The 23,698-nt window shown below is 36.8% G+C and overlaps 2 protein-coding genes across 2 annotated transcripts in view; one reads left to right on the forward strand and one right to left on the reverse strand.

Annotated features, from left to right (window-relative positions):
- il11ra (interleukin 11 receptor, alpha) overlaps positions 1-4,211 on the forward strand; it is a 48,122-nt gene extending 43,911 nt beyond the window's left edge. The window contains exons 10-12 of the mRNA XM_058617313.1: positions 429-531; positions 691-770; positions 2,622-4,211. Coding sequence (XP_058473296.1) covers positions 429-531; positions 691-769 — 182 coding nt within the window. The 3' untranslated portion in view covers position 770; positions 2,622-4,211. The remainder of the gene's footprint in view (positions 1-428; positions 532-690; positions 771-2,621) is intronic.
- Positions 4,212-18,289: 14,078 nt separating this feature from the next.
- Positions 18,290-22,553, reverse strand: tmem267 (transmembrane protein 267). The gene is made up of 3 exons (XM_058618248.1): positions 22,498-22,553; positions 20,118-20,582; positions 18,290-19,141 (listed from the first exon to the last, which is right to left on the reverse strand). Exons 2-3 carry the CDS (start codon positions 20,523-20,525, stop codon positions 18,806-18,808), a joined length of 744 nt encoding a protein of 247 aa, XP_058474231.1. The 5' UTR covers positions 20,526-20,582; positions 22,498-22,553; the 3' UTR covers positions 18,290-18,805.
- Between the last annotated feature and the right edge of the window lie 1,145 nt (positions 22,554-23,698).

The raw sequence follows: 23,698 nt of genomic DNA on the forward strand, positions 1-23,698 counted from the left end.
TGTCTTGTTTTGTGTGTGTGTTTTTTTTCACTCCCCCTTGGTATGATAAATAGATGTTTGTGTGAAGGCTATAATGGCATATTTAAAGTTCACTTCTCTCCAGAGAGTGATTAAATCCAAGAACACACACACACACGTCCGCTTTTTTTGGGCCTTGGGTGTGTGTGTGTGTGTGTGTGTAAAAATATGAAGCGCTTGTTTTCAATTTAGCACAAGACAATAACAGAGATAATGTGTGAACTCTTTCTCTCCCGTTGTCGTGTCCGTTTCCTTCCTTCCTCGACTATACTTGTTATTCTCTTGACTTCACCACACCTCTACATCTCCCTGTCTTCAATCTTCCATCCGTTCCTGTCATCTGTTCTCCTTTTATTTCTCCCGCTCGACTCCGTGTTGTTGACCTCCCGTGTTGGTTTCTTCCCACCCAGATCCTGAACTTGAGGGCGACAGTAATTTGGGTTTGGTGATTTTGCTGGTTTTGTTCTCCGTGGTCATCCTCATCACCGTCCTTTCCCTCATCTATGTTGTGTGGTAAGACACACACACACACACACACACTGGAACACTCACGTCCCATAAGCCATAGTTGTGTGGTCAAATCTCTTTCTTTCAAGTGTTTTTTATAGTAAAACTTGCCCTTTTTTTAAAAATATTTTATTGGTTTTTCACTCACTGGTTTTATATTCCCAGGGTGAGGCAGCAGCGGCGTGATCATGTGACCAAACAGGAACTCACCTCTATGGTCAAGATGAAGTCCATGCCAATCTAAAGTGAGACACAAACACACACACACTCTTTTTCTTTATTTTTAACACTCAGCACATCTCGTTGCACACATGTTGTGAAAATGTCGAGTTCTCACCGTCGGACGCACATGCATGTGCGGTCGTGCTTCTTAGTTTAGCTTGTTTGGCACGCAGTTCTAAATCTCCGAAGGGTGTGGTGAAGCTAATTAAAAATCCTAATTAAGTGTCACTTTTTTCAGATTTTTATGTGGCCGCTGTAAAAAAAGAAAATGAAAAAAAAGACCCAAAAATGGGAGCCAAGCCAGTGAGAAACAGCGTCGCAAGGCTCTCGCTTTAGTGAGAACCGAGCGGCTTCAAAGCGCTGCCATAAAGAACATTCAGACAACCCTGAAGACATGCGGGCCAATCTGTGATTATAAGCTTAACATACACACACAAAAAAACAGATTATAACCCTGCGAGGACTCCTCCAGCTCTGTTATTTAAATATGCGCTTTCAAGACAACGCTAAATTACAATATAATTTATACATGTGTTTTTTAAAGTTGCATTTTCCTCTCCTCTCCTCTCCTCTCCTCTCCTCTCCTCTCCTCTCCTCTCCTCTCCTCTCCTCTCCTCTCCCGTCTCCCGTCCTTCCATCTCTCCACTGGCTCCCCATTAAATTCAGAATTAACTTCCAAATATTACTCACTACACACAACACAGCTCCTACCGTCCATACTTCTCCTCCAGACCACGGAGATCCTCTACTTTAGGCCTCCTCACTGCTCCCTCCACACGTACCTAAAGTCCAAAGTAGATGCCAGTTTTGTGGTGAGAATATCGTGTTCCATCGTTACTGTCCGACTGTACATTTACAGTGACATTTGAGAAAAGTTGGCCCGACACAAACTGGAATTTTAAAATGAGTCCAACTGACACGACGGCATGTATAAGTTCACCCAGGAGCTCTGTGCTGGTTCCACAGTGACTGCCCCCAGGCTTTGACCTGGAAATACTAGAAGAAGCCAGTACATGGATGAGGGGAAACATAGCAGAATCCAGGAGAAACCAAGTTTATGCTCTGTCATCTGTAAGAAATAAATATTGTAAAGTTCATGCATGGTACGAGACACAACATTTGACATGCTGCGAGTTGTTTTGGTGTGTGAAAAATCCTCATACAACATTCAATAAACTGATTTCCCTGCCAGTGTTTGGATACTGGGAATCAGACAGTCCAATTAACCCTTGGACAGCGCGTTTGCAAATTACGCAATTATCTAAATTTTTAAATCTACATTTTATTTTTACATTTTTACATTTTATTTTTATATTTCTTTTACATTATATTTTTATATTTCTTTTACATTTTATTTTTATATTTCTTTTACATTATATTTTTATATTTCTTTTACATTTTATTTTTATATTTCTTTTACGGCTTCCTCGCGCTGATGCAGGAAGCCGGCGAATCAGCATCTTTGTTACCAGAGAGGAGAGCGTTGGAAAAACCACCTGTACATTGTTTCCATTTTTTTGGACATTGAGACAAAGACTCAAACTAATCTTATTTTAAATATGTGTTATACTGTTCAAATTTTCAATTTAACATGCAAAATCTGGTGTTTGTGTACAGCTTCAGTGATTTTTCTTCATTTTAAATTGTTGACACACTATTTTAACATGCTGATATTGAAAGTTATCCTGGAAAAATTGACATTTTCTGGCCCTTTTATGGTTAAAATAAGCCAAAAATATCCAGACGGACATTTTGAGGCTTAGGTGTTTAAAGGGTTAAACAACTTAAACGTTCATAGAGATGCAGAATCAGTGCCTATATTCAAAAACCTTGTATAAATAAAGCCTCACTTTCTGACTCTCCTCTCCTCCCAGGTCCATTTCAAGCATCCTCTGTTCATTGGCCCGTTCTAGGGCTCCACCTTGGAGTCGGCCTCCGCCGACCGTCCACATCCATCTACGTCAACCACAACGCAACAGAGTCCTTCAGGATCCGGGGGGGGGGGGCGACAGGGACGAAACACGTATACAGGGAAACTGCAGAACAAGAGACAAGCTGCAGGATTTTCCCCCCCGGACGTTTACCTGCAGCACCCACTCCCCCGCCCACAGCGACACATGATCCGTTCCGTCACGTCAGCAGCTTCACTGCAACTCCCTCCTCGGCAGACAGGGGGCGAGCGACCCTGCAGCGGGTCACTCACTACTCACTACCGATTTGCTGCTTCACGTGGACATGGATCCCTCGAGAGGGGAGACGATAACCTTTGAAACTTTAAATAACGATTAATTAACGACAGGAAGTGCAGCTGCCAAACAGGAGAACATACAGTAGGTTTGCTTTTGAGAGAGAACTCACTCACTCACTCGCTCACACGCTCACTTTTATTTTGAATTTAGTTTTTTTGCTCACATTCATCGTGAGACAAAGATGAACCGTTTGTCCGTTACGACACCAACTGACTGACCGACTCAATGCTGTGAAGGAAGCATAACTGCCAGACTCTCTCTCTCTCTCTCTCTCTCTCTCTCTCTCTCTCTGTGCATCTGATGCCAAAGCAGCGACAGTGGGCATTATGGTCTGAGCTGAGGGGGCAGGAAAAAGGTCCAGGCGAGGGCGACCTGGGTTATTTAGACTATATTTTCCATTTATGACGAGTGATTTTTTTTTTTTTTTTTAAGTTGCATGATGTTTTTTTTTTTGTTTTGTCGTCTGATGTTTTTGTATTTTTGTGTTATACCTCTTGTCTTTCCCCCTCCATCCGTAGTTGTTGTGTGTGAAGAATGGAAGGAGTTCGGGAGAAGAAAGAGAGATGCAGGCCTTTCACAAACCCACCAGCATCAGCACGTAGTGAAGAGTAAACCTTAGATATTTAACTCTTCGGTCTGAACTAGAAAACACTTCTTTCTCAGGTTTGGTCATAGTTTAACGTCGCATTGAATCAGTTCAACTTGGAAATAATCGATTATTCCCTCATTTAATCAAGGAATTTGATTTTAAACGAGTAATTCCTCCGCTTTTAGCACTTGGCCCTTATTTTGAAATGAATACGTTATAAACGTTGAGCTTTTGAGTCTTTTGCCTCCAATATCTGTCACTGATACGATTAAAAAAACTGATAGATTATATCCCAAAATGTAAAATTATATGCAGAGAACATTTTAACCAGAGTATATTAAGAAAAAAATCACCTTAGCTTCAAGTCTTTAGGGGAAATTGCACTTATTAAAGGTCCAGTGTGTAAGATTTAGGAGGGTTTATGACGTAAGTGCACAATTACCTAAAAAAAAAGGCTTAAAAATAAGCCTTTTTATATGTACGAAGGCCAGAGTAGAGAGGGGAAAAGAGAAGTTGATTGTGGGTTGCAATCTGCAGTTTCACCATTAGATGTCACTCATTCTTACACACTGGACCTTTAGGTAACGTTGACGTTGTGTCTTTTCAATAATTCTGGAGAAAAGTGATGGACATGCAGCAGCAGAACATGGAGCAGCAGTTACTACGGAAACACGTGCACACACAGTGAGTTCAACCCAGAACACTACAGTGTGTTAAGAATGAATGAATGAATGTGGACGAGGAGGTTTTTGGTTAAGTGATCCTAGTGAAGTTAAAGAGGAAAAATAAACAAGGACAAACTCCGTCATTATGACCTCCAATATCATCAATGTCAGTGTCAGTTTACGATTGACATCATTTGAATCCCATGAGTGTGATCCGACCTCAACGCGGGAATTTCCGACTTCCTGAAACGCACCATGAGAAAAGACTTGACCCGGAGCGACTCTATACTTGTGTGTCACAACCCACACACTCATAGGAAATGGAGACATTTATTTTGGGGTGACGGGTGTTTAAAAAGTGTATGAAAATACCTCCAACGCAGTCGAGCAGTTTTTGTTTTATGTTTCACTTCTGCCTTTGACACCTGCAGCTAAAACCGTGTGTGTGTGTGTTCCATTCTCTTTCTCTGGCTGTTAAAATCATCTGTAGATTCAAATTTCTCTTGTGATCTGTTGATTGACTGACTGACTGTGCAATTTGTCCAAAAACACAAGGTGCATCTAAGTCTTTTTATTTTGTTGACGACTGTATGTTCTCTCAAGCTAGCTCTTCATATTATGCATGAATCCAGTTGAAGCTTCTTCGTCTTCTTTATTTTTCTTTTTGTATATTATTGTATATCACACTTTTAAAAAACGAAAAGTTCATATGTTTATATGTAGAAAACAATGTCTGTGGAACCTTTTCACACTCATGGTTTATATCAGCTCTGACTAACAGTTTTACACTAATTATTTTAAAAACCTGTCGATATTAGGGGCTGATGTTATCTAGTTAACATTCACCTTAAAGGTATTTTAAGTAAGAATGTTATTATATGGCTGTTGGATGAACTGAAATTGTAAGAAATCAAGACATAGTTAAAGATAACAGTGCTTTAACACATTATTAGACAATAGAATGAAAAAAAAATGTTTAAAAAGTGTAGCAGGGACATAAAATGTGGTAAAAAATTAAGTTTATTTGTTTAAAAAGTTTAAAAAATGGATAGAAGGAATACAAGATGTTAAAAATTAGGTACATAGAAATGTAAAAACATTAAAAAGTTTCTGAAAATGTATAAAACAACCTCACATTTATATATTAATTTAGTTAAAAGCACTAAAACTAAAAAGAAAAAGAGTCATTAATATGCATTTTAAGTCCTAGATGTCTAGTTTTTTTCTTTAAAAAATATGGACTAAAATCTTATATATAATACCTTTAAATGCCCCAAATTAAATACTATAGGCAGAGGCAGTAGATTTACTGGAAAAAACTGAAGATTTAATAATATTTTTCAACAACAAAAAAAAGAAAATAAAAAAGGAAACTCGTCAGAATTTCAGGCTTCTATAGAATCTGTAATTCCAGAGAATAAAAATCCCTCAAGTGTCTTAAGGGAGATTCCTGCTGTTGACTGAGCTGATGATAATCCATGTCTGTGGAAACTTCCCTCACTCTTGTGTGTGTTTGTGTGTTTTGTTGTCTCTGTCCAGTGATATGAAGCTGTGTTACTGTACATTTACTGTATGGACAATGTGTTTACTGAACTCATCGATATCCTCCTCCTCCTCCTCCTCCTCTTCCTCCTTCTCTGTGCATTTTCTGTCACTCCTTTGTTTGTCAGATGAACCAGATTATCGTGTTTTTGTTTTTTTCCTGCATCACTTCCCCTGTGCGTCACTCAAAGACAGCCACATAGTCTCCATTAAGAAAAATAAATACATTTTATACAGCAGATTATTAAAAAACAATATTTAAAAAAATATATATAAAGTAAAACATGTGTCCAATATTTTTTAACTGGATTTAAAGTGCTCTTCTTAACTGATTCAGTAAAATATCAAAATGATCAGAAGCTATTTTGTAATAAATTCACCTTGTTTAGGTCACTAAATATGATGTGTTTACAATCTAAAAAGCCAGAAGTTAAATCAGGAGAGATTTTGATGATATATTTTTGTCTAAACTTGGAGTCAGAAGCATCGTGACGTAGAGTTTTATGTGGGTAATGTGCATTTTACTCAAGGTTCAAATGTATCCGTGTTTGTTTGTTGCTTTTTTACTGCTGTGTTGTTTCCTCTTGTGTTTCCGTCAGTCCTCGTCCGTGTTCCTCTGCAGTATGTGACAGCAGATGGAGCCTGTTGGTTTTAGTTGTTATAACTCAAATTGCACTCAGGCATCCATTCTCAGATGTACATAGTTTTGTTTTTGTTTTGTTTTTTGCTTTATTTGTACGACAGATATCACCATAAGCTGTTTTTTTTTCCTCTGTCTTTGTATGTTTCCGTGAAATAAATACTATTTTATCACACTTGTAAATTCAGAGCTTTCTTCCTGTTTAATGTTTTCTCTCTTCTCTAATGTTGGCGATTGAAGCTCCAGTGCAGAACCTCTATCGCCACCGTGATGCCGTGATGCCAGCAGGTGGCGGTGTGCCCTTGATTTAGTTAATGTACGGAATTTGGAGAAGTTACAGGGCACTTCCTGTTTCGTGGTGAATGGTCAAAATTCTTTTTCATAGCTTATATTTTGACATTTTTGATGAGATACTATACTAGGACAGTTTTTGACTTTTTTGATGAGTCATAGGGTATGTTGTCCAAAATTTGACCAAAAAGTCATACTATAGTATGTCGTCCAAAATGTGACAAAAATGTCATAGGTTAGTATGTCGTCCCAAATGTGACTAAAAAGTCGTACTATAGTATATCGTCTAAAATGTGACAAAAAAGTCATAGGTTAGTATGTCGTCCAAAATGTGACAAAAAAGTCATAGGTTAGTATGTCGTCCAAAATGAGACAAAAAAGTCATACTATAGTATGTCGTCCAAAATGTGACAAAAACGTCATAGGTTAGTATGTTGTCTAAAATGTGCCAAAAACGTCATGTCGTCCAAAATGTGACAAAAACGTCATAGGTTAGTATGTCGTCCAAAATGTGACAAAAACGTCATAGGTTAGTATGTCGTCCAAAATGTGACAAAAAAGTCATACTATAGTATTTTGTCTAAAATGTGACAAAAAAGTCATACTATAGTATGTCGTCCAAAATGTGACAAAAACGTCATAGGTTAGTATGTCGTCCAAAATGTGACAAAAAAGTCATACTATAGTATTTTGTCTAAAATGTGACAAAAAAGTCATACTATAGTATGTCGTCCAAAATGTGACAAAAACGTCATAGGTTAGTATGTTGTCTAAAATGTGCCAAAAACGTCATGTCGTCCAAAATGTGACAAAAACGTCATAGGTTAGTATGTCGTCCAAAATGTGACATAAAAGTCATAGTATAGTATGTCGTCCAAAATGTGACATAAAAGTCATAGGTTAGTATGTCGTCCAAAATTTGACAAAAACGTCATAGTATAGTATGTCGTCCAAAATGTGACAAAAACGTCATAGGTTAGTATGTCGTCCAAAATGTGACATAAAAGTCATAGGTTAGTATGTCGTCCAAAATGTGACATAAAAGTCATAGTATAGTATGTCGTCCAAAATGTGACATAAAAGTCATAGGTTAGTATGTCGTCCAAAATGTGACAAAAACGTCATAGTATAGTATGTCGTCCAAAATGTGACAAAAACGTCATAGGTTAGTATGTCGTCCAAAATGTGACAAAAACGTCATAGGTTAGTATGTCGTCCAAAATGTGACAAAAACGTCATACTATAGTATGTCGTCCAAAATGTGACAAAAACGTCATAGGTTAGTATGTCGTCCAAAATGTGACAAAAACGTCATACTATAGTATGTCGTCCAAAATGTGACAAAAACGTCATAGGTTAGTATGTCGTCCAAAATGTGACAAAAAAGTCATACTATAGTATTTTGTCTAAAATGTGACAAAAAAGTCATACTATAGTATGTTGTCCAAAATGTGACAAAAAAGTCATACTATAGTATGTCGTCCAAAATGTGCCAAAAACGTCATAGTATATTATGTCGTCCAAAATGTGACAAAAACGTCATAGGTTAGTATGTCGTCCAAAATGTGACAAAAACGTCATACTATAGTATGTGGTCCAAAATGTGACAAAAAAGTCATAGGTTAGTATGTCGTCCAAAATGTGACAAAAACGTCATAGGTTAGTATGTCGTCCAAAATGTGACAAACACGTCATACTATAGTATGTCGTCCAAAATGTGACAAAAAAGTCATAGGTTAGTATGTCGTCCAAAATGTGACAAAAACGTCATAGGTTAGTATGTCGTCCAAAATGTGACAAACACGTCATACTATAGTATGTCGTCCAAAATGTGACAAAAACGTCATAGGTTAGTATGTCGTCCAAAATGTGACAAACACGTCATACTATAGTATGTCGTCCAAAATGTGACAAAAAAGTCATAGGTTAGTATGTCGTCCAAAATGTGACAAAAACGTCATACTATAGTATGTCGTCCAAAATGTGACAAAAACGTCATAGGTTAGTTTGTCGTCCAAAATGTGACAAAACGTCATAGGTTAGTATGTCGTCCAAAATGTGACAAAAACGTCATACTATAGTATGTCGTCCAAAATGTGCCAAAAACGTCATAGGTTAGTATGTCGTCCAAAATGTGACAAAACGTCATAGGTTAGTATGTCGTCCAAAATGTGACAAAAAAGTCATACTATAGTATTTTGTCTAAAATGTGACAAAAAAGTCATACTATAGTATGTTGTCCAAAATGTGACAAAAAAGTCATACTATAGTATTTCGTCTAAAATGTGACAAAAAAGTCATAGGTTAGTATGTCGTCCAAAATGTGACAAAAAAGTCATAGGTTAGTATGTCGTCCAAAATGTGACAAAAAAGTCATAGGTTAGTATGTCGTCCAAAATGTGACAAAAACGTCATTGGTTAGTATGTCGTCCAAAATGTGACAAAAACGTCATAGGTTAGTATGTCGTCCAAAATGTAACGAAAACGTCATACTATAGTATGTCGTCCAAAATGTGACAAAAAAGTCATACTATAGTATGTCGTCCAAAATGTGACAAAAACGTCATAGGTTAGTATGTCGTCCAAAATGTGACAAAAAAGTCATACTATAGTATGTCGTCCAAAATGTGACAAAAAAGTCATACTATAGTATGTCGTCCAAAATGTGACAAAAAAGTCATACTATAGTATGTCGTCCAAAATGTGACAAAAACGTCATAGGTTAGTATGTCGTCCAAAATGTGACAAAAAAGTCATACTATAGTATGTCGTCCAAAATGTGCCAAAAACGTCATAGGTTAGTATGTCGTCCAAAATGTGACAAAAAAGTCATAGGTTAGTATGTCGTCCAAAATGTGACAAAAATGTCATAGGTTAGTATGTCGTCCAAAATGTGACAAAAACGTCATACTATAGTATGTGGTCCAAAATGTGACAAAAAAGTCATAGGTTAGTATGTCGTCCAAAATGTGACAAGAACGTCATAGGTTAGTATGTCGTCCAAAATGTGACAAAAACGTCATAGGTTAGTATGTCGTCCAAAATGTGACAAAAACGTCATACTATAGTATGTCGTCCAAAATGTGCCAAAAACGTCATAGGTTAGTATGTCGTCCAAAATGTGACAAAAACGTCATAGGTTAGTATGTCGTCCAAAATGTGACAAAAACGTCATACTATAGTATGTGGTCCAAAATGTGACAAAAAAGTCATAGGTTAGTATGTCGTCCAAAATGTGACAAAAACGTCATAGGTTAGTATGTCGTCCAAAATGTAACGAAAACGTCATACTATAGTATGTCGTCCAAAATGTGACAAAAAAGTCATACTATAGTATGTCGTCCAAAATGTGACAAAAACGTCATAGGTTAGTATGTCGTCCAAAATGTGACAAAAAAGTCATACTATAGTATGTCGTCCAAAATGTGACAAAAAAGTCATACTATAGTATGTCGTCCAAAATGTGACAAAAAAGTCATACTATAGTATGTCGTCCAAAATGTGCCAAAAACGTCATAGGTTAGTATGTCGTCCAAAATGTGACATAAAAGTCATAGTATAGTATGTCGTCCAAAATGTGACAAAAACATCATAGGTTAGTATGTCGTCCAAAATGTGACATAAAAGTCATACTATAGTATGTCGTCCAAAATGTGACATAAAAGTCATAGTATAGTATGTCGTCCAAAATGTGACATAAAAGTCATAGGTTAGTATGTGACAAAAACGTCATAGGTTAGTATGTCGTCCAAAATGTGACAAAAACGTCATAGGTTAGTATGTCGTCCAAAATGTGACAAAAAAGTCATACTATAGTATGTCGTCTAAAATGTGACAAAAAAGTCATACTATAGTATGTTGTCCAAAATGTGCCAAAAACGTCATAGTATAGTATGTCGTCCAAAATGTGACAAAAACGTCATAGGTTAGTATGTCGTCCAAAATGTGACAAAAAAGTCATAGGTTAGTATGTCGTCCAAAATGTGACAAAAACGTCATACTATAGTATGTGGTCCAAAATGTGACAAAAAAGTCATAGGTTAGTATGTCGTCCAAAATGTGACAAAAACGTCATAGGTTAGTATGTCGTCCAAAATGTGACAAAAACGTCATAGGTTAGTATGTGGTCCAAAATGTGACAAAAACGTCATACTATAGTATGTCGTCCAAAATGTGACAAAAACGTCATAGGTTAGTATGTCGTCCAAAATGTGACAAAACGTCATAGGTTAGTATGTCGTCCAAAATGTGACAAAAAAGTCATACTATAGTATTTTGTCTAAAATGTGACAAAAAAGTCATAATATAGTATGTTGTCCAAAATGTGACAAAAAAGTCATACTATAGTATGTCGTCCAAAATGTGCCAAAAACGTCATAGGTTAGTATGTCGTCCAAAATGGGACAAAGACGTCATAGGTTAGTATGTCGTCCAAAATGTGACATAAAAGTCATAGGTTAGTATGTTGTCCAAAATGTGACATAAAAGTCATACTATAGTATGTCGTCCAAAATGTGACAAAAACGTCATAGGTTAGTATGTCGTCCAAAATGTGACAAAAAAGTCATACTATAGTATTTTGTCTAAAATGTGACAAAAAAGTCATACTATAGTATGTTGTCCAAAATGTGACAAAAAAGTCATACTATAGTATTTCGTCTAAAATGTGACAAAAAAGTCATAGGTTAGTATGTCGTCCAAAATGTGACAAAAAAGTCATAGGTTAGTATGTCGTCCAAAATGTGACAAAAAAGTCATAGGTTAGTATGTCGTCCAAAATGTGACAAAAACGTCATTGGTTAGTATGTCGTCCAAAATGTGACAAAAACGTCATAGGTTAGTATGTCGTCCAAAATGTAACGAAAACGTCATACTATAGTATGTCGTCCAAAATGTGACAAAAAAGTCATACTATAGTATGTCGTCCAAAATGTGACAAAAACGTCATAGGTTAGTATGTCGTCCAAAATGTGACAAAAAAGTCATACTATAGTATGTCGTCCAAAATGTGACAAAAAAGTCATACTATAGTATGTCGTCCAAAATGTGACAAAAAAGTCATACTATAGTATGTCGTCCAAAATGTGACAAAAACGTCATAGGTTAGTATGTCGTCCAAAATGTGACAAAAAAGTCATACTATAGTATGTCGTCCAAAATGTGCCAAAAACGTCATAGGTTAGTATGTCGTCCAAAATGTGACAAAAATGTCATAGGTTAGTATGTCGTCCAAAATGTGACAAAAACGTCATACTATAGTATGTGGTCCAAAATGTGACAAAAAAGTCATACTATAGTATGTCGTCCAAAATGTGCCAAAAATGTCATAGGTTAGTATGTCGTCCAAAATGTGACAAAAACGTCATAGGTTAGTATGTCGTCCAAAATGTGACAAAAACGTCATACTATAGTATGTGGTCCAAAATGTGACAAAAAAGTCATAGGTTAGTATGTCGTCCAAAATGTGACAAAAACGTCATAGGTTAGTATGTCGTCCAAAATGTAACGAAAACGTCATACTATAGTATGTCGTCCAAAATGTGACAAAAAAGTCATACTATAGTATGTCGTCCAAAATGTGACAAAAACGTCATAGGTTAGTATGTCGTCCAAAATGTGACAAAAAAGTCATACTATAGTATGTCGTCCAAAATGTGACAAAAAAGTCATACTATAGTATGTCGTCCAAAATGTGACAAAAAAGTCATACTATAGTATGTCGTCCAAAATGTGACAAAAACGTCATAGGTTAGTATGTCGTCCAAAATGTGACAAAAAAGTCATACTATAGTATGTCGTCCAAAATGTGCCAAAAACGTCATAGGTTAGTATGTCGTCCAAAATGTGACAAAAAAGTCATAGGTTAGTATGTCGTCCAAAATGTGACAAAAATGTCATAGGTTAGTATGTCGTCCAAAATGTGACAAAAACGTCATACTATAGTATGTGGTCCAAAATGTGACAAAAAAGTCATAGGTTAGTATGTCGTCCAAAATGTGACAAGAACGTCATAGGTTAGTATGTCGTCCAAAATGTGACAAAAACGTCATAGGTTAGTATGTCGTCCAAAATGTGACAAAAACGTCATACTATAGTATGTCGTCCAAAATGTGCCAAAAATGTCATAGGTTAGTATGTCGTCCAAAATGTGACAAAAACGTCATAGGTTAGTATGTCGTCCAAAATGTGACAAAAACGTCATACTATAGTATGTGGTCCAAAATGTGACAAAAAAGTCATAGGTTAGTATGTCGTCCAAAATGTGACAAAAACGTCATAGGTTAGTATGTCGTCCAAAATGTAACGAAAACGTCATACTATAGTATGTCGTCCAAAATGTGACAAAAAAGTCATAGGTTAGTATGTCGTCCAAAATGTGACAAAAACGTCATAGGTTAGTATGTCGTCCAAAATGTGACATAAAAGTCATAGTATAGTATGTCGTCCAAAATGTGACAAAAACGTCATAGGTTAGTATGTCGTCCAAAATGTGACATAAAAGTCATAGTATAGTATGTCGTCCAAAATGTGACAAAAACATCATAGGTTAGTATGTCGTCCAAAATGTGACATAAAAGTCATACTATAGTATGTCGTCCAAAATGTGACATAAAAGTCATAGTATAGTATGTCGTCCAAAATGTGACATAAAAGTCATAGGTTAGTATGTGGTCCAAAATGTGACAAAAACGTCATAGGTTAGTATGTCGTCCAAAATGTGACAAAAACGTCATAGGTTAGTATGTCGTCCAAAATGTGACAAAAACGTCATAGGTTAGTATGTCGTCCAAAATGTGACAAAAAAGTCATACTATAGTATGTCGTCCAAAATGTGACAAAAAAGTCATACTATAGTATGTTGTCCAAAATGTGCCAAAAACGTCATACTATAGTATGTCGTCCAAAATGTGACAAAAACGTCATAGGTTAGTATGTCGTCCAAAATGTGACAAAAACGTCATACTATAGTATGTCGTCCAAAATGTGACAAAAACGTCATAGGTTAGTATGTCGTCCAAAATGTGACAAAAACGTCATAGGTTAGTATGTCGTCCAAAATGTGACAAAAACGTCATAGGTTAGTAAGTCGTCCAAAATGTGACAAAAACGTCATAGGTTAGTATGTCGTCCAAAATGTGACAAAAACGTCATAGTATAGTACGTCGTCCAAAATGTGACAAAAACGTCATAGTATAGTATGTCGTCCAAAATGTGACAAAAAAGTCATACTATAGTACGTCGTCCAAAATGTGACAGAAACGTCATAGTATAGTACGTCGTCCAAAATGTGACAAAAACGTCATACTATAGTACGTCGTCCAAAATGTGACAAAAACGTCATAGTATAGTATGTCGTCCAAAATGTGACAAAAAAGTCATACTATAGTACGTCGTCCAAAATGTGACAGAAACGTCATAGTATAGTATGTCGTCCAAAATGTGACAAAAACGTCATAGGTTAGTATGTCGTCCAAAATGTGACATAAAAGTCATAGGTTAGTATGTCGTCCAAATTGTGACATAAAAGTCATAGGTTAGTATGTGGACCATTCAAGTCCTCCAATGACAAACTATTATCTGGACACCTGAGTAAAACACATTTAGTACAGTCTCTAAATAAAAGCTTAAATCCTTAAATAAACCCTTAACCAATATTTAATCCATATCATTCAGATTTATCAATCTGGGATGTTTTACAGTAAGGACGAGTATGAATAAACAAAACACTTGAATGACCACACAGTCTTTTCTCAACTTTTATTGCTGACATGGGATTGAAACAGTGTCAGTGCTTCAGTCGTGCTCTTGAGAGGTTGCTATGGCTTCAGTTGTCCACCAGATGTCAGCGTCACTGAAGCGTTGAAGCTTAGAATCTCTTTGGACACAATTGTGAGGAAAGCCTGAGTGTTTCACAAGGCTTCACTTGCTCACCGCAAGACTTTTTGTCTCTTTTCAATCTTTACTTTGAATGTTGAACTTTAAAACGTCTTGTTTTTTATAAGAATTGAACATATGACAAGATAACGCCACACCAGCTTTATTATCCACTGAGCTACCTGCTCCGACACTACTTCAGGTTTTCTTAGAACCTTTGACTGTTTACATTAAACCTTGAACTCATAAAAAAGGAGATCATCATAACAAAATCTGAACTCACAACAATTGGCCATGAAACAGAATGTATCTTAGGCGTACATTGACCGATCGGCTCCAAACTTTATATGTGACATTAGAGACCCGGCCAGAAATCATCAGCACAGTAAAAATAAGTGTTAGTGTCACAGTACCACCTGCTGGCAGGTTTATTTATTGTTTGCTGTATTTGTAGCAGCCATCGTTTTAGTAAAGCTATGTACAGTATGTATGATGACAAACACAGAAAGGCTTAATTGTCATAGTGTGAACTAATTTGACAATGGTTTGAATGTTTCTATTTAAATGTTTTAATATCAACTGCGAATAAAATGAATATGACGCAAAAAAGAGAGAGTGAAAAGAATAAAATCAATCCCTGTGAACAAGTGAGTCACTGATGGAGTGGACTGTCTGCCTCTTTGTCACAGATCATGTGACTGATATTCCTCCTAAAGCGTGTTGCCCGAGAGTCTCCATTATCAGATTGTGACAGTGTCTGATGAATCCCAAATGCTCAAGCTGCCTTTTGTTGTCTTTGTGAAAGGGGCTTTTAAGATGTGCATCTGGGAGGAAATTGCCTCGGCGTCTCTGGCTCCGCTCTCCTTATTGCAAACACGTTGTCATACAAGGCCTTTTGCGTATTTGGGATCCAAATTTGGAAATGTGCTGGCCCGTGTTTTCTACCGTTCTCTCCCCCTCTTTGGCCATCATTGATGTCAGGTGGTCGTTTTGTTTGTAGATGAGAAATCGTTAACTCGCTTTTCATGTGAACAACAGCTGCGGCACAAAAAAGCCTCTCTGACTCACACAAGGGAGGAGAGGTGGACGATGAAACTTTCAGGAGGAAACTTTCAGGATGAAACGTGCAAATGTGCTGCGTTCACACCCATCAGTCCTTTTTTAAAATAGATCAAAGTTGGAGATGAACAGTAGTACCCTTAGTAGGACACCTAAGTTTTAGTTTAAAGTGTATATTGGACAGTTATGTGATTAACAGTTTTTTTTTTTGCATTTATAGATGGATAAGAATGACATAAGTTATCATTATTTTATTTACATGATTTAATGACTAATTGGTTAAATTAAATTAAATTAAATAGGCTGTAGTCCTGGGGACAACAAGTAAGTTTGGCTTAGGGACAATGTGTGTGAGAGGTGGAGAATAAAATGTCCCAAACAACAAAACACTCTTAAAAACTATATTTTCCCTTTTCATACTGTCAATAATTATTGTGCATCATTTCATTCCAGTATTGAGATTTACTGCTTCTTCTTTAAAAGTAATTTCATGTATTTCAAACCAAACATATAGTATCAGTCTAGCAACAGAATCTTTATAATATTTTTTCAGAATAAGGTGCTCTGAATTTAGAAAAAAAAATAGATTTTTGAAATCATCTTGCTGGACAAAAATACTGAAGCTTACAGGCCGCCAACTTCCAAAGTCCACTTCCAGCTTTGTACATTAGCAATAACGTAGTCAAACAATGACGTAAACCATGAAGGTTAGAACCAACTACTTGAAAATGAGCGTGTAAACTCACAGTGAATGAAAGCTTTAAACTGAACTTTTCCGTTTCCTTTTTTGCAAATCCATTAGTCGTGACTCACGCGGTTTATCAGTACACGCTGAACTTGAGTTACCTTCCACACTGATAACAGCACCTCAGGTTTGTCTGAAGGGTGTGATGAGGCAGCTGCAGTTTCACTGGTGCAGGTTCTGTTCAATTATACATTCTGACATTTCTTATCCAAACACAGCCAAAGTTTGAAGCCTGTCAAGCAACCTGTTGGACAGTTACGTCATTAAAAGGCAGATGTTTGACGACATCATTTAAAAAAAACCAAAAAAAAAAAAACGTCAAAACACCAAATAATATCCAGGATACATTTTTATTCGGATAAAAAATAACATTACAATAAATCCTATCAATGAAATTACAAACCAGAAAGCATAATCTAATGTGCAAAATTGAAAATAATATTGCATAAACAAAAGGTCACATTGTAAACAAAAAGCAGCAGAAAGAGAGATAATGATTTTACTGAGAGTTCCTTACATTAGTTTGAACCTTTGACTCAATAAAGAGGCTGAAAGTTGCTTTTAAAGTGAACTAAAAACCCCACACAGAACCTGAAAAATATCAAAACATCTAAAAATGCATGTCACAACTCTTAAAGGCCATGACCTGATGACTTCCAGAGTTACTTTCCCTTTCTTTTTTTGCTCCCACTCCTCCACTTCTTCACATAACAGAGTAAAATATATATAATCATGTGGTGAAATAATTATCACAGCTCACCGTGGCCATCTAGTGGACAACAAGCGTCACTAAAACTTAAATCGTCAAGCAACAGATTCACACAAAAGAGAAATAATGAAACTGAAATTATAAATTACATTCAAACCAGACAAGTCTCTCAAACCCATTGAATAAATACCATTTTAATGCAGTATTTAAAACAGGAATGTGTGTGTGATCAGTCTACATCTAAACAGTGTAATGACTGTAGTGAATTTTTAAATATTTATGTGCGATAAATAGTTTAAAAGAAGCCACAAATCCTGAGTCTTGACACACATTCATTTTAACATGAAGACTCTACTGAACCGTTTCATTGTAGTACAACAGCATTGTATACATACAGGTAGTTAATATGAAGTAATAATAATAATAATAATAATAATAATAATAATATACTGTTCTAATGACTCCCATGGAAGTTAAAAGTAAACACACAGCGCCTTTCTAAGTTTCAGCTTTTAATAAAACTTTTGCTATAACAACTGAGCCCAAAATGTTTAATTCTATACGACACAATCATTTCAGTTGTCTATTTAAAGACAAAAAGGCGTGGACTTCAAATGTGTGTCACTGTCAACGTGATTAAAGTTTTATGAAGAAGTAAAGAAAAGAGCAACTTGAAAAGCACTGTCCTTCTCTGTTTGGCACTGAAAACCACTGAAGCAGAACAAACACTGTCCTCTGAAGGACAAAGGAGACTCAACTTAACTTAGTGAAGGGCAAAGACGATGACTATTGTTTCGCAGTGACTCATTTTTGTCACGGGAATGTGGCTGATATTTAAACATGAAGCTACAACACATGGACTTTCACTAGCATTACTTTAAATGCACAGACAGATGGAGGAGGACGCACTGGAGGGTCACAGTGACACAGTGAACTAACTAACTACTGTACATGTCGGTGTCACGCAGCCCGTGGTTGATGACCTTTGGTTGACTTTTCCTTGAGTAGAGACGAGGACGGACGAGAGAGAAAAAACTGCCTCACATGTAGGGCCGAGTACACGTCGGACTCATTTTCTGAATCGATTCAATATGGATTAATTTGAAGATATTTCAATGTTCCAAAATCAATTTTTACAGAACTAATGCTGAATATTGTAAAAATGGGGATTAAAAATTGCACTTTTTACTTCATATGACCACTAAGTGCAACTCTACAGTCCATGTAAGGATTTTACAAATTGATATCCTTCTAATAAAGATTATTATAAATCTTTCTTTTTTAAACCCAGCCCACATGTGTTTGGGTACATGAACAGGAGGTAAAACAGCTTTTAAGGGCCACGCAGGTAAAAAGCACAGTATACTGATTTTTTTTTGGCTGGAAAATGAAAAATGTTACACAAAAAAATTGATTGGCACTCATATTTGTTATTCTACTGATGTTCCCAAGCAATGAAACCCGCGTTTTTATGATGCCAGTGTTTCCTCGATCGTACTCGGGCAGTTTCTTTGTCCCGGTGAGTGTAAATAAACCAGAAAAAGACTGAATTCTCTCCTCATCAAAGCTGAAAACAGCGTCTCCAACAACACCTCCCGATTTATAAATATATTCTCCAGTAATTTCAAGTATTGGAAATGGTCTCACACAGCTTTTTCATCCAGATTCATTGAAACCAGATCCGTCCGTGGGGTCTAAACGTCGATGGCCACGCCGTGTTTGGTTGAAATCACATCCCTGGTTCCCGTCAGGTACATGAGCACTGAGCACAGGTGAGGCAGCGTCGCCGTGGTGCTCACGTACAGCCAATAGGGGATCGGCGCCGTCTGGCCGAACGGGCACACCCACAGTCCGTGGCGTACCGCGTCGCGGATGTGGTGCGTCGCCATGGAGATGAAAATCATCCACGGCAAGGAGCACCAGGCGTCTTTGAGGCGAGCGATCCACATGAGGAAGCGGAGGGAGAGACACAGCACGGGGATGAGGGAGGAGCAGTGGAGAGGAGGGCGATGAGGGAGAGACACGGCCGCCTTGGAAGAAGAAGAGAGTAAGAAAAAATAACAATTAGGTCTGGTCCTCTTATGGTCGAGATTTCATTGGAAAAAAAACTGGAAACTCTATTTGAAACTGTGCCATAAATCAAACCCTGTATGGCTTTAATTTGAAAGGCCAGACACAGGAAGTGTAATGACTTTACAGTAATGTCGGATGAGAAGTCCAAAGTTTGGGAACATTTTGAGAGAGTGAAGGAAGGCGACGTGTAAACTCCACAGGCAGATATTTGCTTATTTTTTACAGACTTTTTAATGCAATTTCGGTTGATGTGCATGTTTAATAAATTCATAAAATGTTACCATGCTCTCCTGCTGCTGTGAATAAAACAAGACACTTGAGAACTTCATCATTTCTATTCTGTTCTACTTTTGAGGTTTGAGAAAAACACTGATCAATACTTCCTACATTTTTACCAAACAACTAATCAATTCCTTGAGGAAATAAAAATTCAACATATTTAGTGAATAGTTTGTATTGTTATTATGTTTTTCTTTGAAGGGAATTATGGAGTAGATGAACAATGAACAATGATGAATGATGTGAGCAGACAAATGAAAATAGAATTGGTAACACAATTCCAAAGAGAGATATTACAGTTGGATTTTAACTATTATAAGCAGGCACTTATTAAAATGTTTACTTTTTTCATATTTATTTAATAATTTCAACATTTTATTATTGTTTAAAGTAGCAGAAAATGCTTTAAGTGGGGCATTAAGACATTCATTTATTCATTTTATCCTTTTTCCCCCCAGTCTATGCATGAGCGACTGGGTCTGTGTTTACAGCGAAGCCAAAGCAGAAAATACATGAACATGTTTGCTCATCATAACATTACTGCCAGTTTTCTTAATACAGTACAGCCACTTGTTCACGAGACAAACCATTTCAAATGTAATTGGTTCTTAAATTTGTTTCCAGAGTCCTCATTATTAAAGGTTCAGGTCTTACCTTGAGTGACATGGATCCAGCCACATAGAAGTGGTCAAGGTCTATGATTGAGGCCAGCAGTCCGGCCAGAAGAACCTCATACAAATCACTCTTTTTCCTCAGTCCTATAACAACCGCCCACGACCACAGCCCCACGACTCCGTGTGTGCCATTGTCCAAGAGCGCACGCAGCCACAGGTGGTTCTGAATCACCGACGCTTGGAGGACGTGGTCGGCCACCACACAGAACATACCCAGACCTGCAGAGGCCAGCAGGGAGGCGGAGCTGAATGTCTGCAGGAGAGCCTGAGCTTTTTCTGTCTCCACGGCGAGGCTGAGCGGTAGCGGTGCGCCGCCTCCCCCGAGGCCCGCCCCCAATAATGGTGACGAGGAGGGGGAGGAGTCCAGCTTTGAGTAGAATCCTTGCATGCTGACAGATGGCGGTGAGGGCCAATCGCCACTGATGGTCAAAATGATTCACATATACTGGAGAAGAAATAAATGAATGAATGAAGGAATCAGAAAGGGTGTAAGAAAATACAGATACAATAAATATAGCAATATTTAATGGTGTAATACTTTAATTCACTGAAGCACTGTATCAGTATGATGAATATTCCTGACAGTGATATTGTGTTGTATTTAAGCCTCTGACCACCTCCATTTGACTCTCATCTCCTTCTTCTACTCCTCTAACTAGACAAAGAAAATTGTATTGTTTATGCATCTCATAGAGGTCGACCTATATGGGTTTACAATATTTTAAAATCTGAGTCCTTATATCATCAATTTTATTTTCTTAGCCATCTGATAAAATATGAATGTTAAAACTTCAGTGACGTCATTGAACATCACTAACGATCCTTCCTCTCCAATCCACATCTGCACTGCAGTGCAATTATATACAGTACTTTGTATATATACAATAACAAATATGTATAAAGTAAATATTAAATACATGAAACAGGCCATCAAAAGAAACTTCTTCAAATAAACATTTGGATGAAAAAAAAGTGCAGAGTTTTTGAAAAAAGAATGTATTTGTAATTATTGGTCTATTAATAAATAACAATTGTCTGATGCAAAATAATGAAATAATATCGGCCTGAACATTATTATGATTACTATGAGAGTTTTTCTTAAAATATGCTATTTGGGGGGAAAAGGTCAAACATTAAAACGGGTCTTAAACTCACGGCCCGCAGGCCACATGTGGCCCCCTCAGTCGATGCCCTGTGGCCCTACAAAATTATCATGACAACTGGCCCAAACTGACCAACAGTGAACAATATTTTTCTTGTTTTATTTTGTTATTTTCAGATTCTTTTTGAATCATAAATATGTAGTGAACTATATATCAAAACACTTGAAATGGTGAGCAATACCATCCTAAAAATGTTTTATTTGCAACATCATGATGGATTAATAAGATATCATATTAATTTCTAATTACTAAACAGTTAATTTTTCCCGAACGGTTGGAACTTTTCTCACTTGACCTGTCCCACTCCTGACCAGACTAGAAGTTCAGTGGGCCCTAGGTCATTTTGAGTTTGAGGCACCTGCCTTAAAACCTTGTTTTAATTCAAAATATACAGCCAAGACAGAAAATGGGCACGATTAATCGGCTGAATAAATTAGTCGACATCTTGTACAATAGAGAGAGTTACATACACGCTGATGAACCTTTACTACCTGCCTTGGTACAACAAGGTGAAGGCAGGGTAACCATTCATCCTGCATGAGATTCTTGATAAGTCAATAACTATAGAAACAGAGACAATTGTTCTCGACGTTTTAAACCGAGAAGGGATTTAAAATACGTCTGTTTCTCACGCAACTGAGTGAAATCTATCTGGATTCGTCCAATTCATCCCATCAATACCCGGTGTTGATGTAACAATAAAGCCTCCATCTCGTGACGTACAGAGGATGCAAACGTCACTCTGCCTCTGAGTGTTAAATATTAATTAAGTGTTTATTTTTTATCACATTTAGCAGATTCAATGTTAAGCTAAAGCTAAAGGCTAACCAATAGGAGAAACCTCCACATGTTTCCCTCCATTAACGAAGCTAGCGTTGGAGTGTTTTTGGGTTGTTGTTGTTGTTTTTAAAACAAGAACGTTTAAATTAACCTCATATTACCGAACTACACCATCATCACTGACAATGACAGGTAGCTACATGAGCTAAACGGCTAACAGTGACAGAGAAAGATGTGCTGCTTTGTGTGTAGGCGGACAGCAGCTGTCGCGGCTAGCTGTGCTAAATGCGTTCAATTTCCACAACATGACACGCTTCGCTTTCAAATAAAATACGGTTTCTCAGTGTCTGTGGGCTAATTCGAGTATTTCTGAAGGACATTTGAAGCAGCCGGCTGTCAAAAGACGGACACACTCACCCCATTTCCCTGCGTTGATTAGCATACACACTTCCTCTGCTGCGTTTTACTGTAGGGGTAATGGTTGACGGCGCTTTGCCGCCACCTACAGGTCATAGGAGGACCAACTGGTCCTACGTTAAAGTGTAGTCAAAGGAAATAACCACAAAATATGCATAGATTTGTTAAAAATACAATTACTTTATCGTAAAAAATAAATAAATATATAAAGCTGATTGTTTAAATTATTTTACCAAAATGTAATGTTTATGTAGTTAATACAGATGTTAAGTTATACACTTGTTTATGTCTGTAAAATGTCAGAAAATGTTGAAAAATGTTGATGAAAATGAATGAAATGAAAATGATGATGTTCTCAAATGTCTCTTTTTGTCCACAAACCGAAAATGAATCAGTTCTAATGGTTTCTCTATTATATGAAGCAAAGTAATTAGAAAATATTCACATTTAAGAAGGTGGAAACATCAGAAGGCTTGTTTTAATTATTAAAAAAAAAATAATAATATTAATAATGTTGTTTCTTTTATCAGTTTTTATCAGTTTCACAGTTTTATTTCAAACAAATACTCCAATCATTACACATGTTTTGTTTTGTGAAAATGTGCAGATTTAACATTCAAGGCATTTCACAGGCAGATAATATCAAATTTCCGTGGAACCAGCTGAGTGAAGCGTTTTATAGAACAGACTGTGTCACTGTGTCACTTCAAAAGCTTCCACTTATCACCACAAAATAGATTCAACTTAAGACACTTCTGGTCCAGAATCCAATTTAAATAATATCTCTATAAAATCATGCAGTATTCAGTCTCACATCTGCACAGACAAGTGTAATTCTCTTTTATGGGATGTCATTAACACACCTGGCTCTCTTTATTAAATCCTAGCCGGTTTATTCTGTCTGATTTTTCTCCATTTACAGGCCATCTGTTCCCTCTGGTGTCTGTTCAGTGACCTTGTTGGAGTTCAATCTGCAGTATAATAATAACTTAGGGGACGATTGCTAACAATTAATAAAATAGAGATGTGTGTGTTTATCTTATTATGATTAAACTGCTGTAAAATCTCTCTTTTAACCCCCCTCCACTACCTTTCTGAGCAGCTTATCTCTAAAAGTAAAGGATGGATGTGAATGGAATTTTCTGGAGATGTAGCTAATAACATAAGAAATATTTAATTTGGTGGTGATTGGAATGTGGAA

The sequence above is a fragment of the Solea solea genome, chromosome 19 (genome assembly GCF_958295425.1).
Source record: "Solea solea chromosome 19, fSolSol10.1, whole genome shotgun sequence".
Taxonomy (NCBI): domain Eukaryota; kingdom Metazoa; phylum Chordata; class Actinopteri; order Pleuronectiformes; family Soleidae; genus Solea; species Solea solea.

Coding starts and splice junctions, on each gene's coding strand:
- tmem267 (XM_058618248.1), bottom strand. CDS start 20,525: ATGCAAGGATTCTACTCAAAGCTGGACTCCTCCCCCTCCTCGTCACCA. Junction 19,142..20,117: donor CTGGATCCATGTCACTCAAG/GTAAGACCTGAA, acceptor TCTTCTTCCAAG/GCGGCCGTGTCTCTCCCTCA.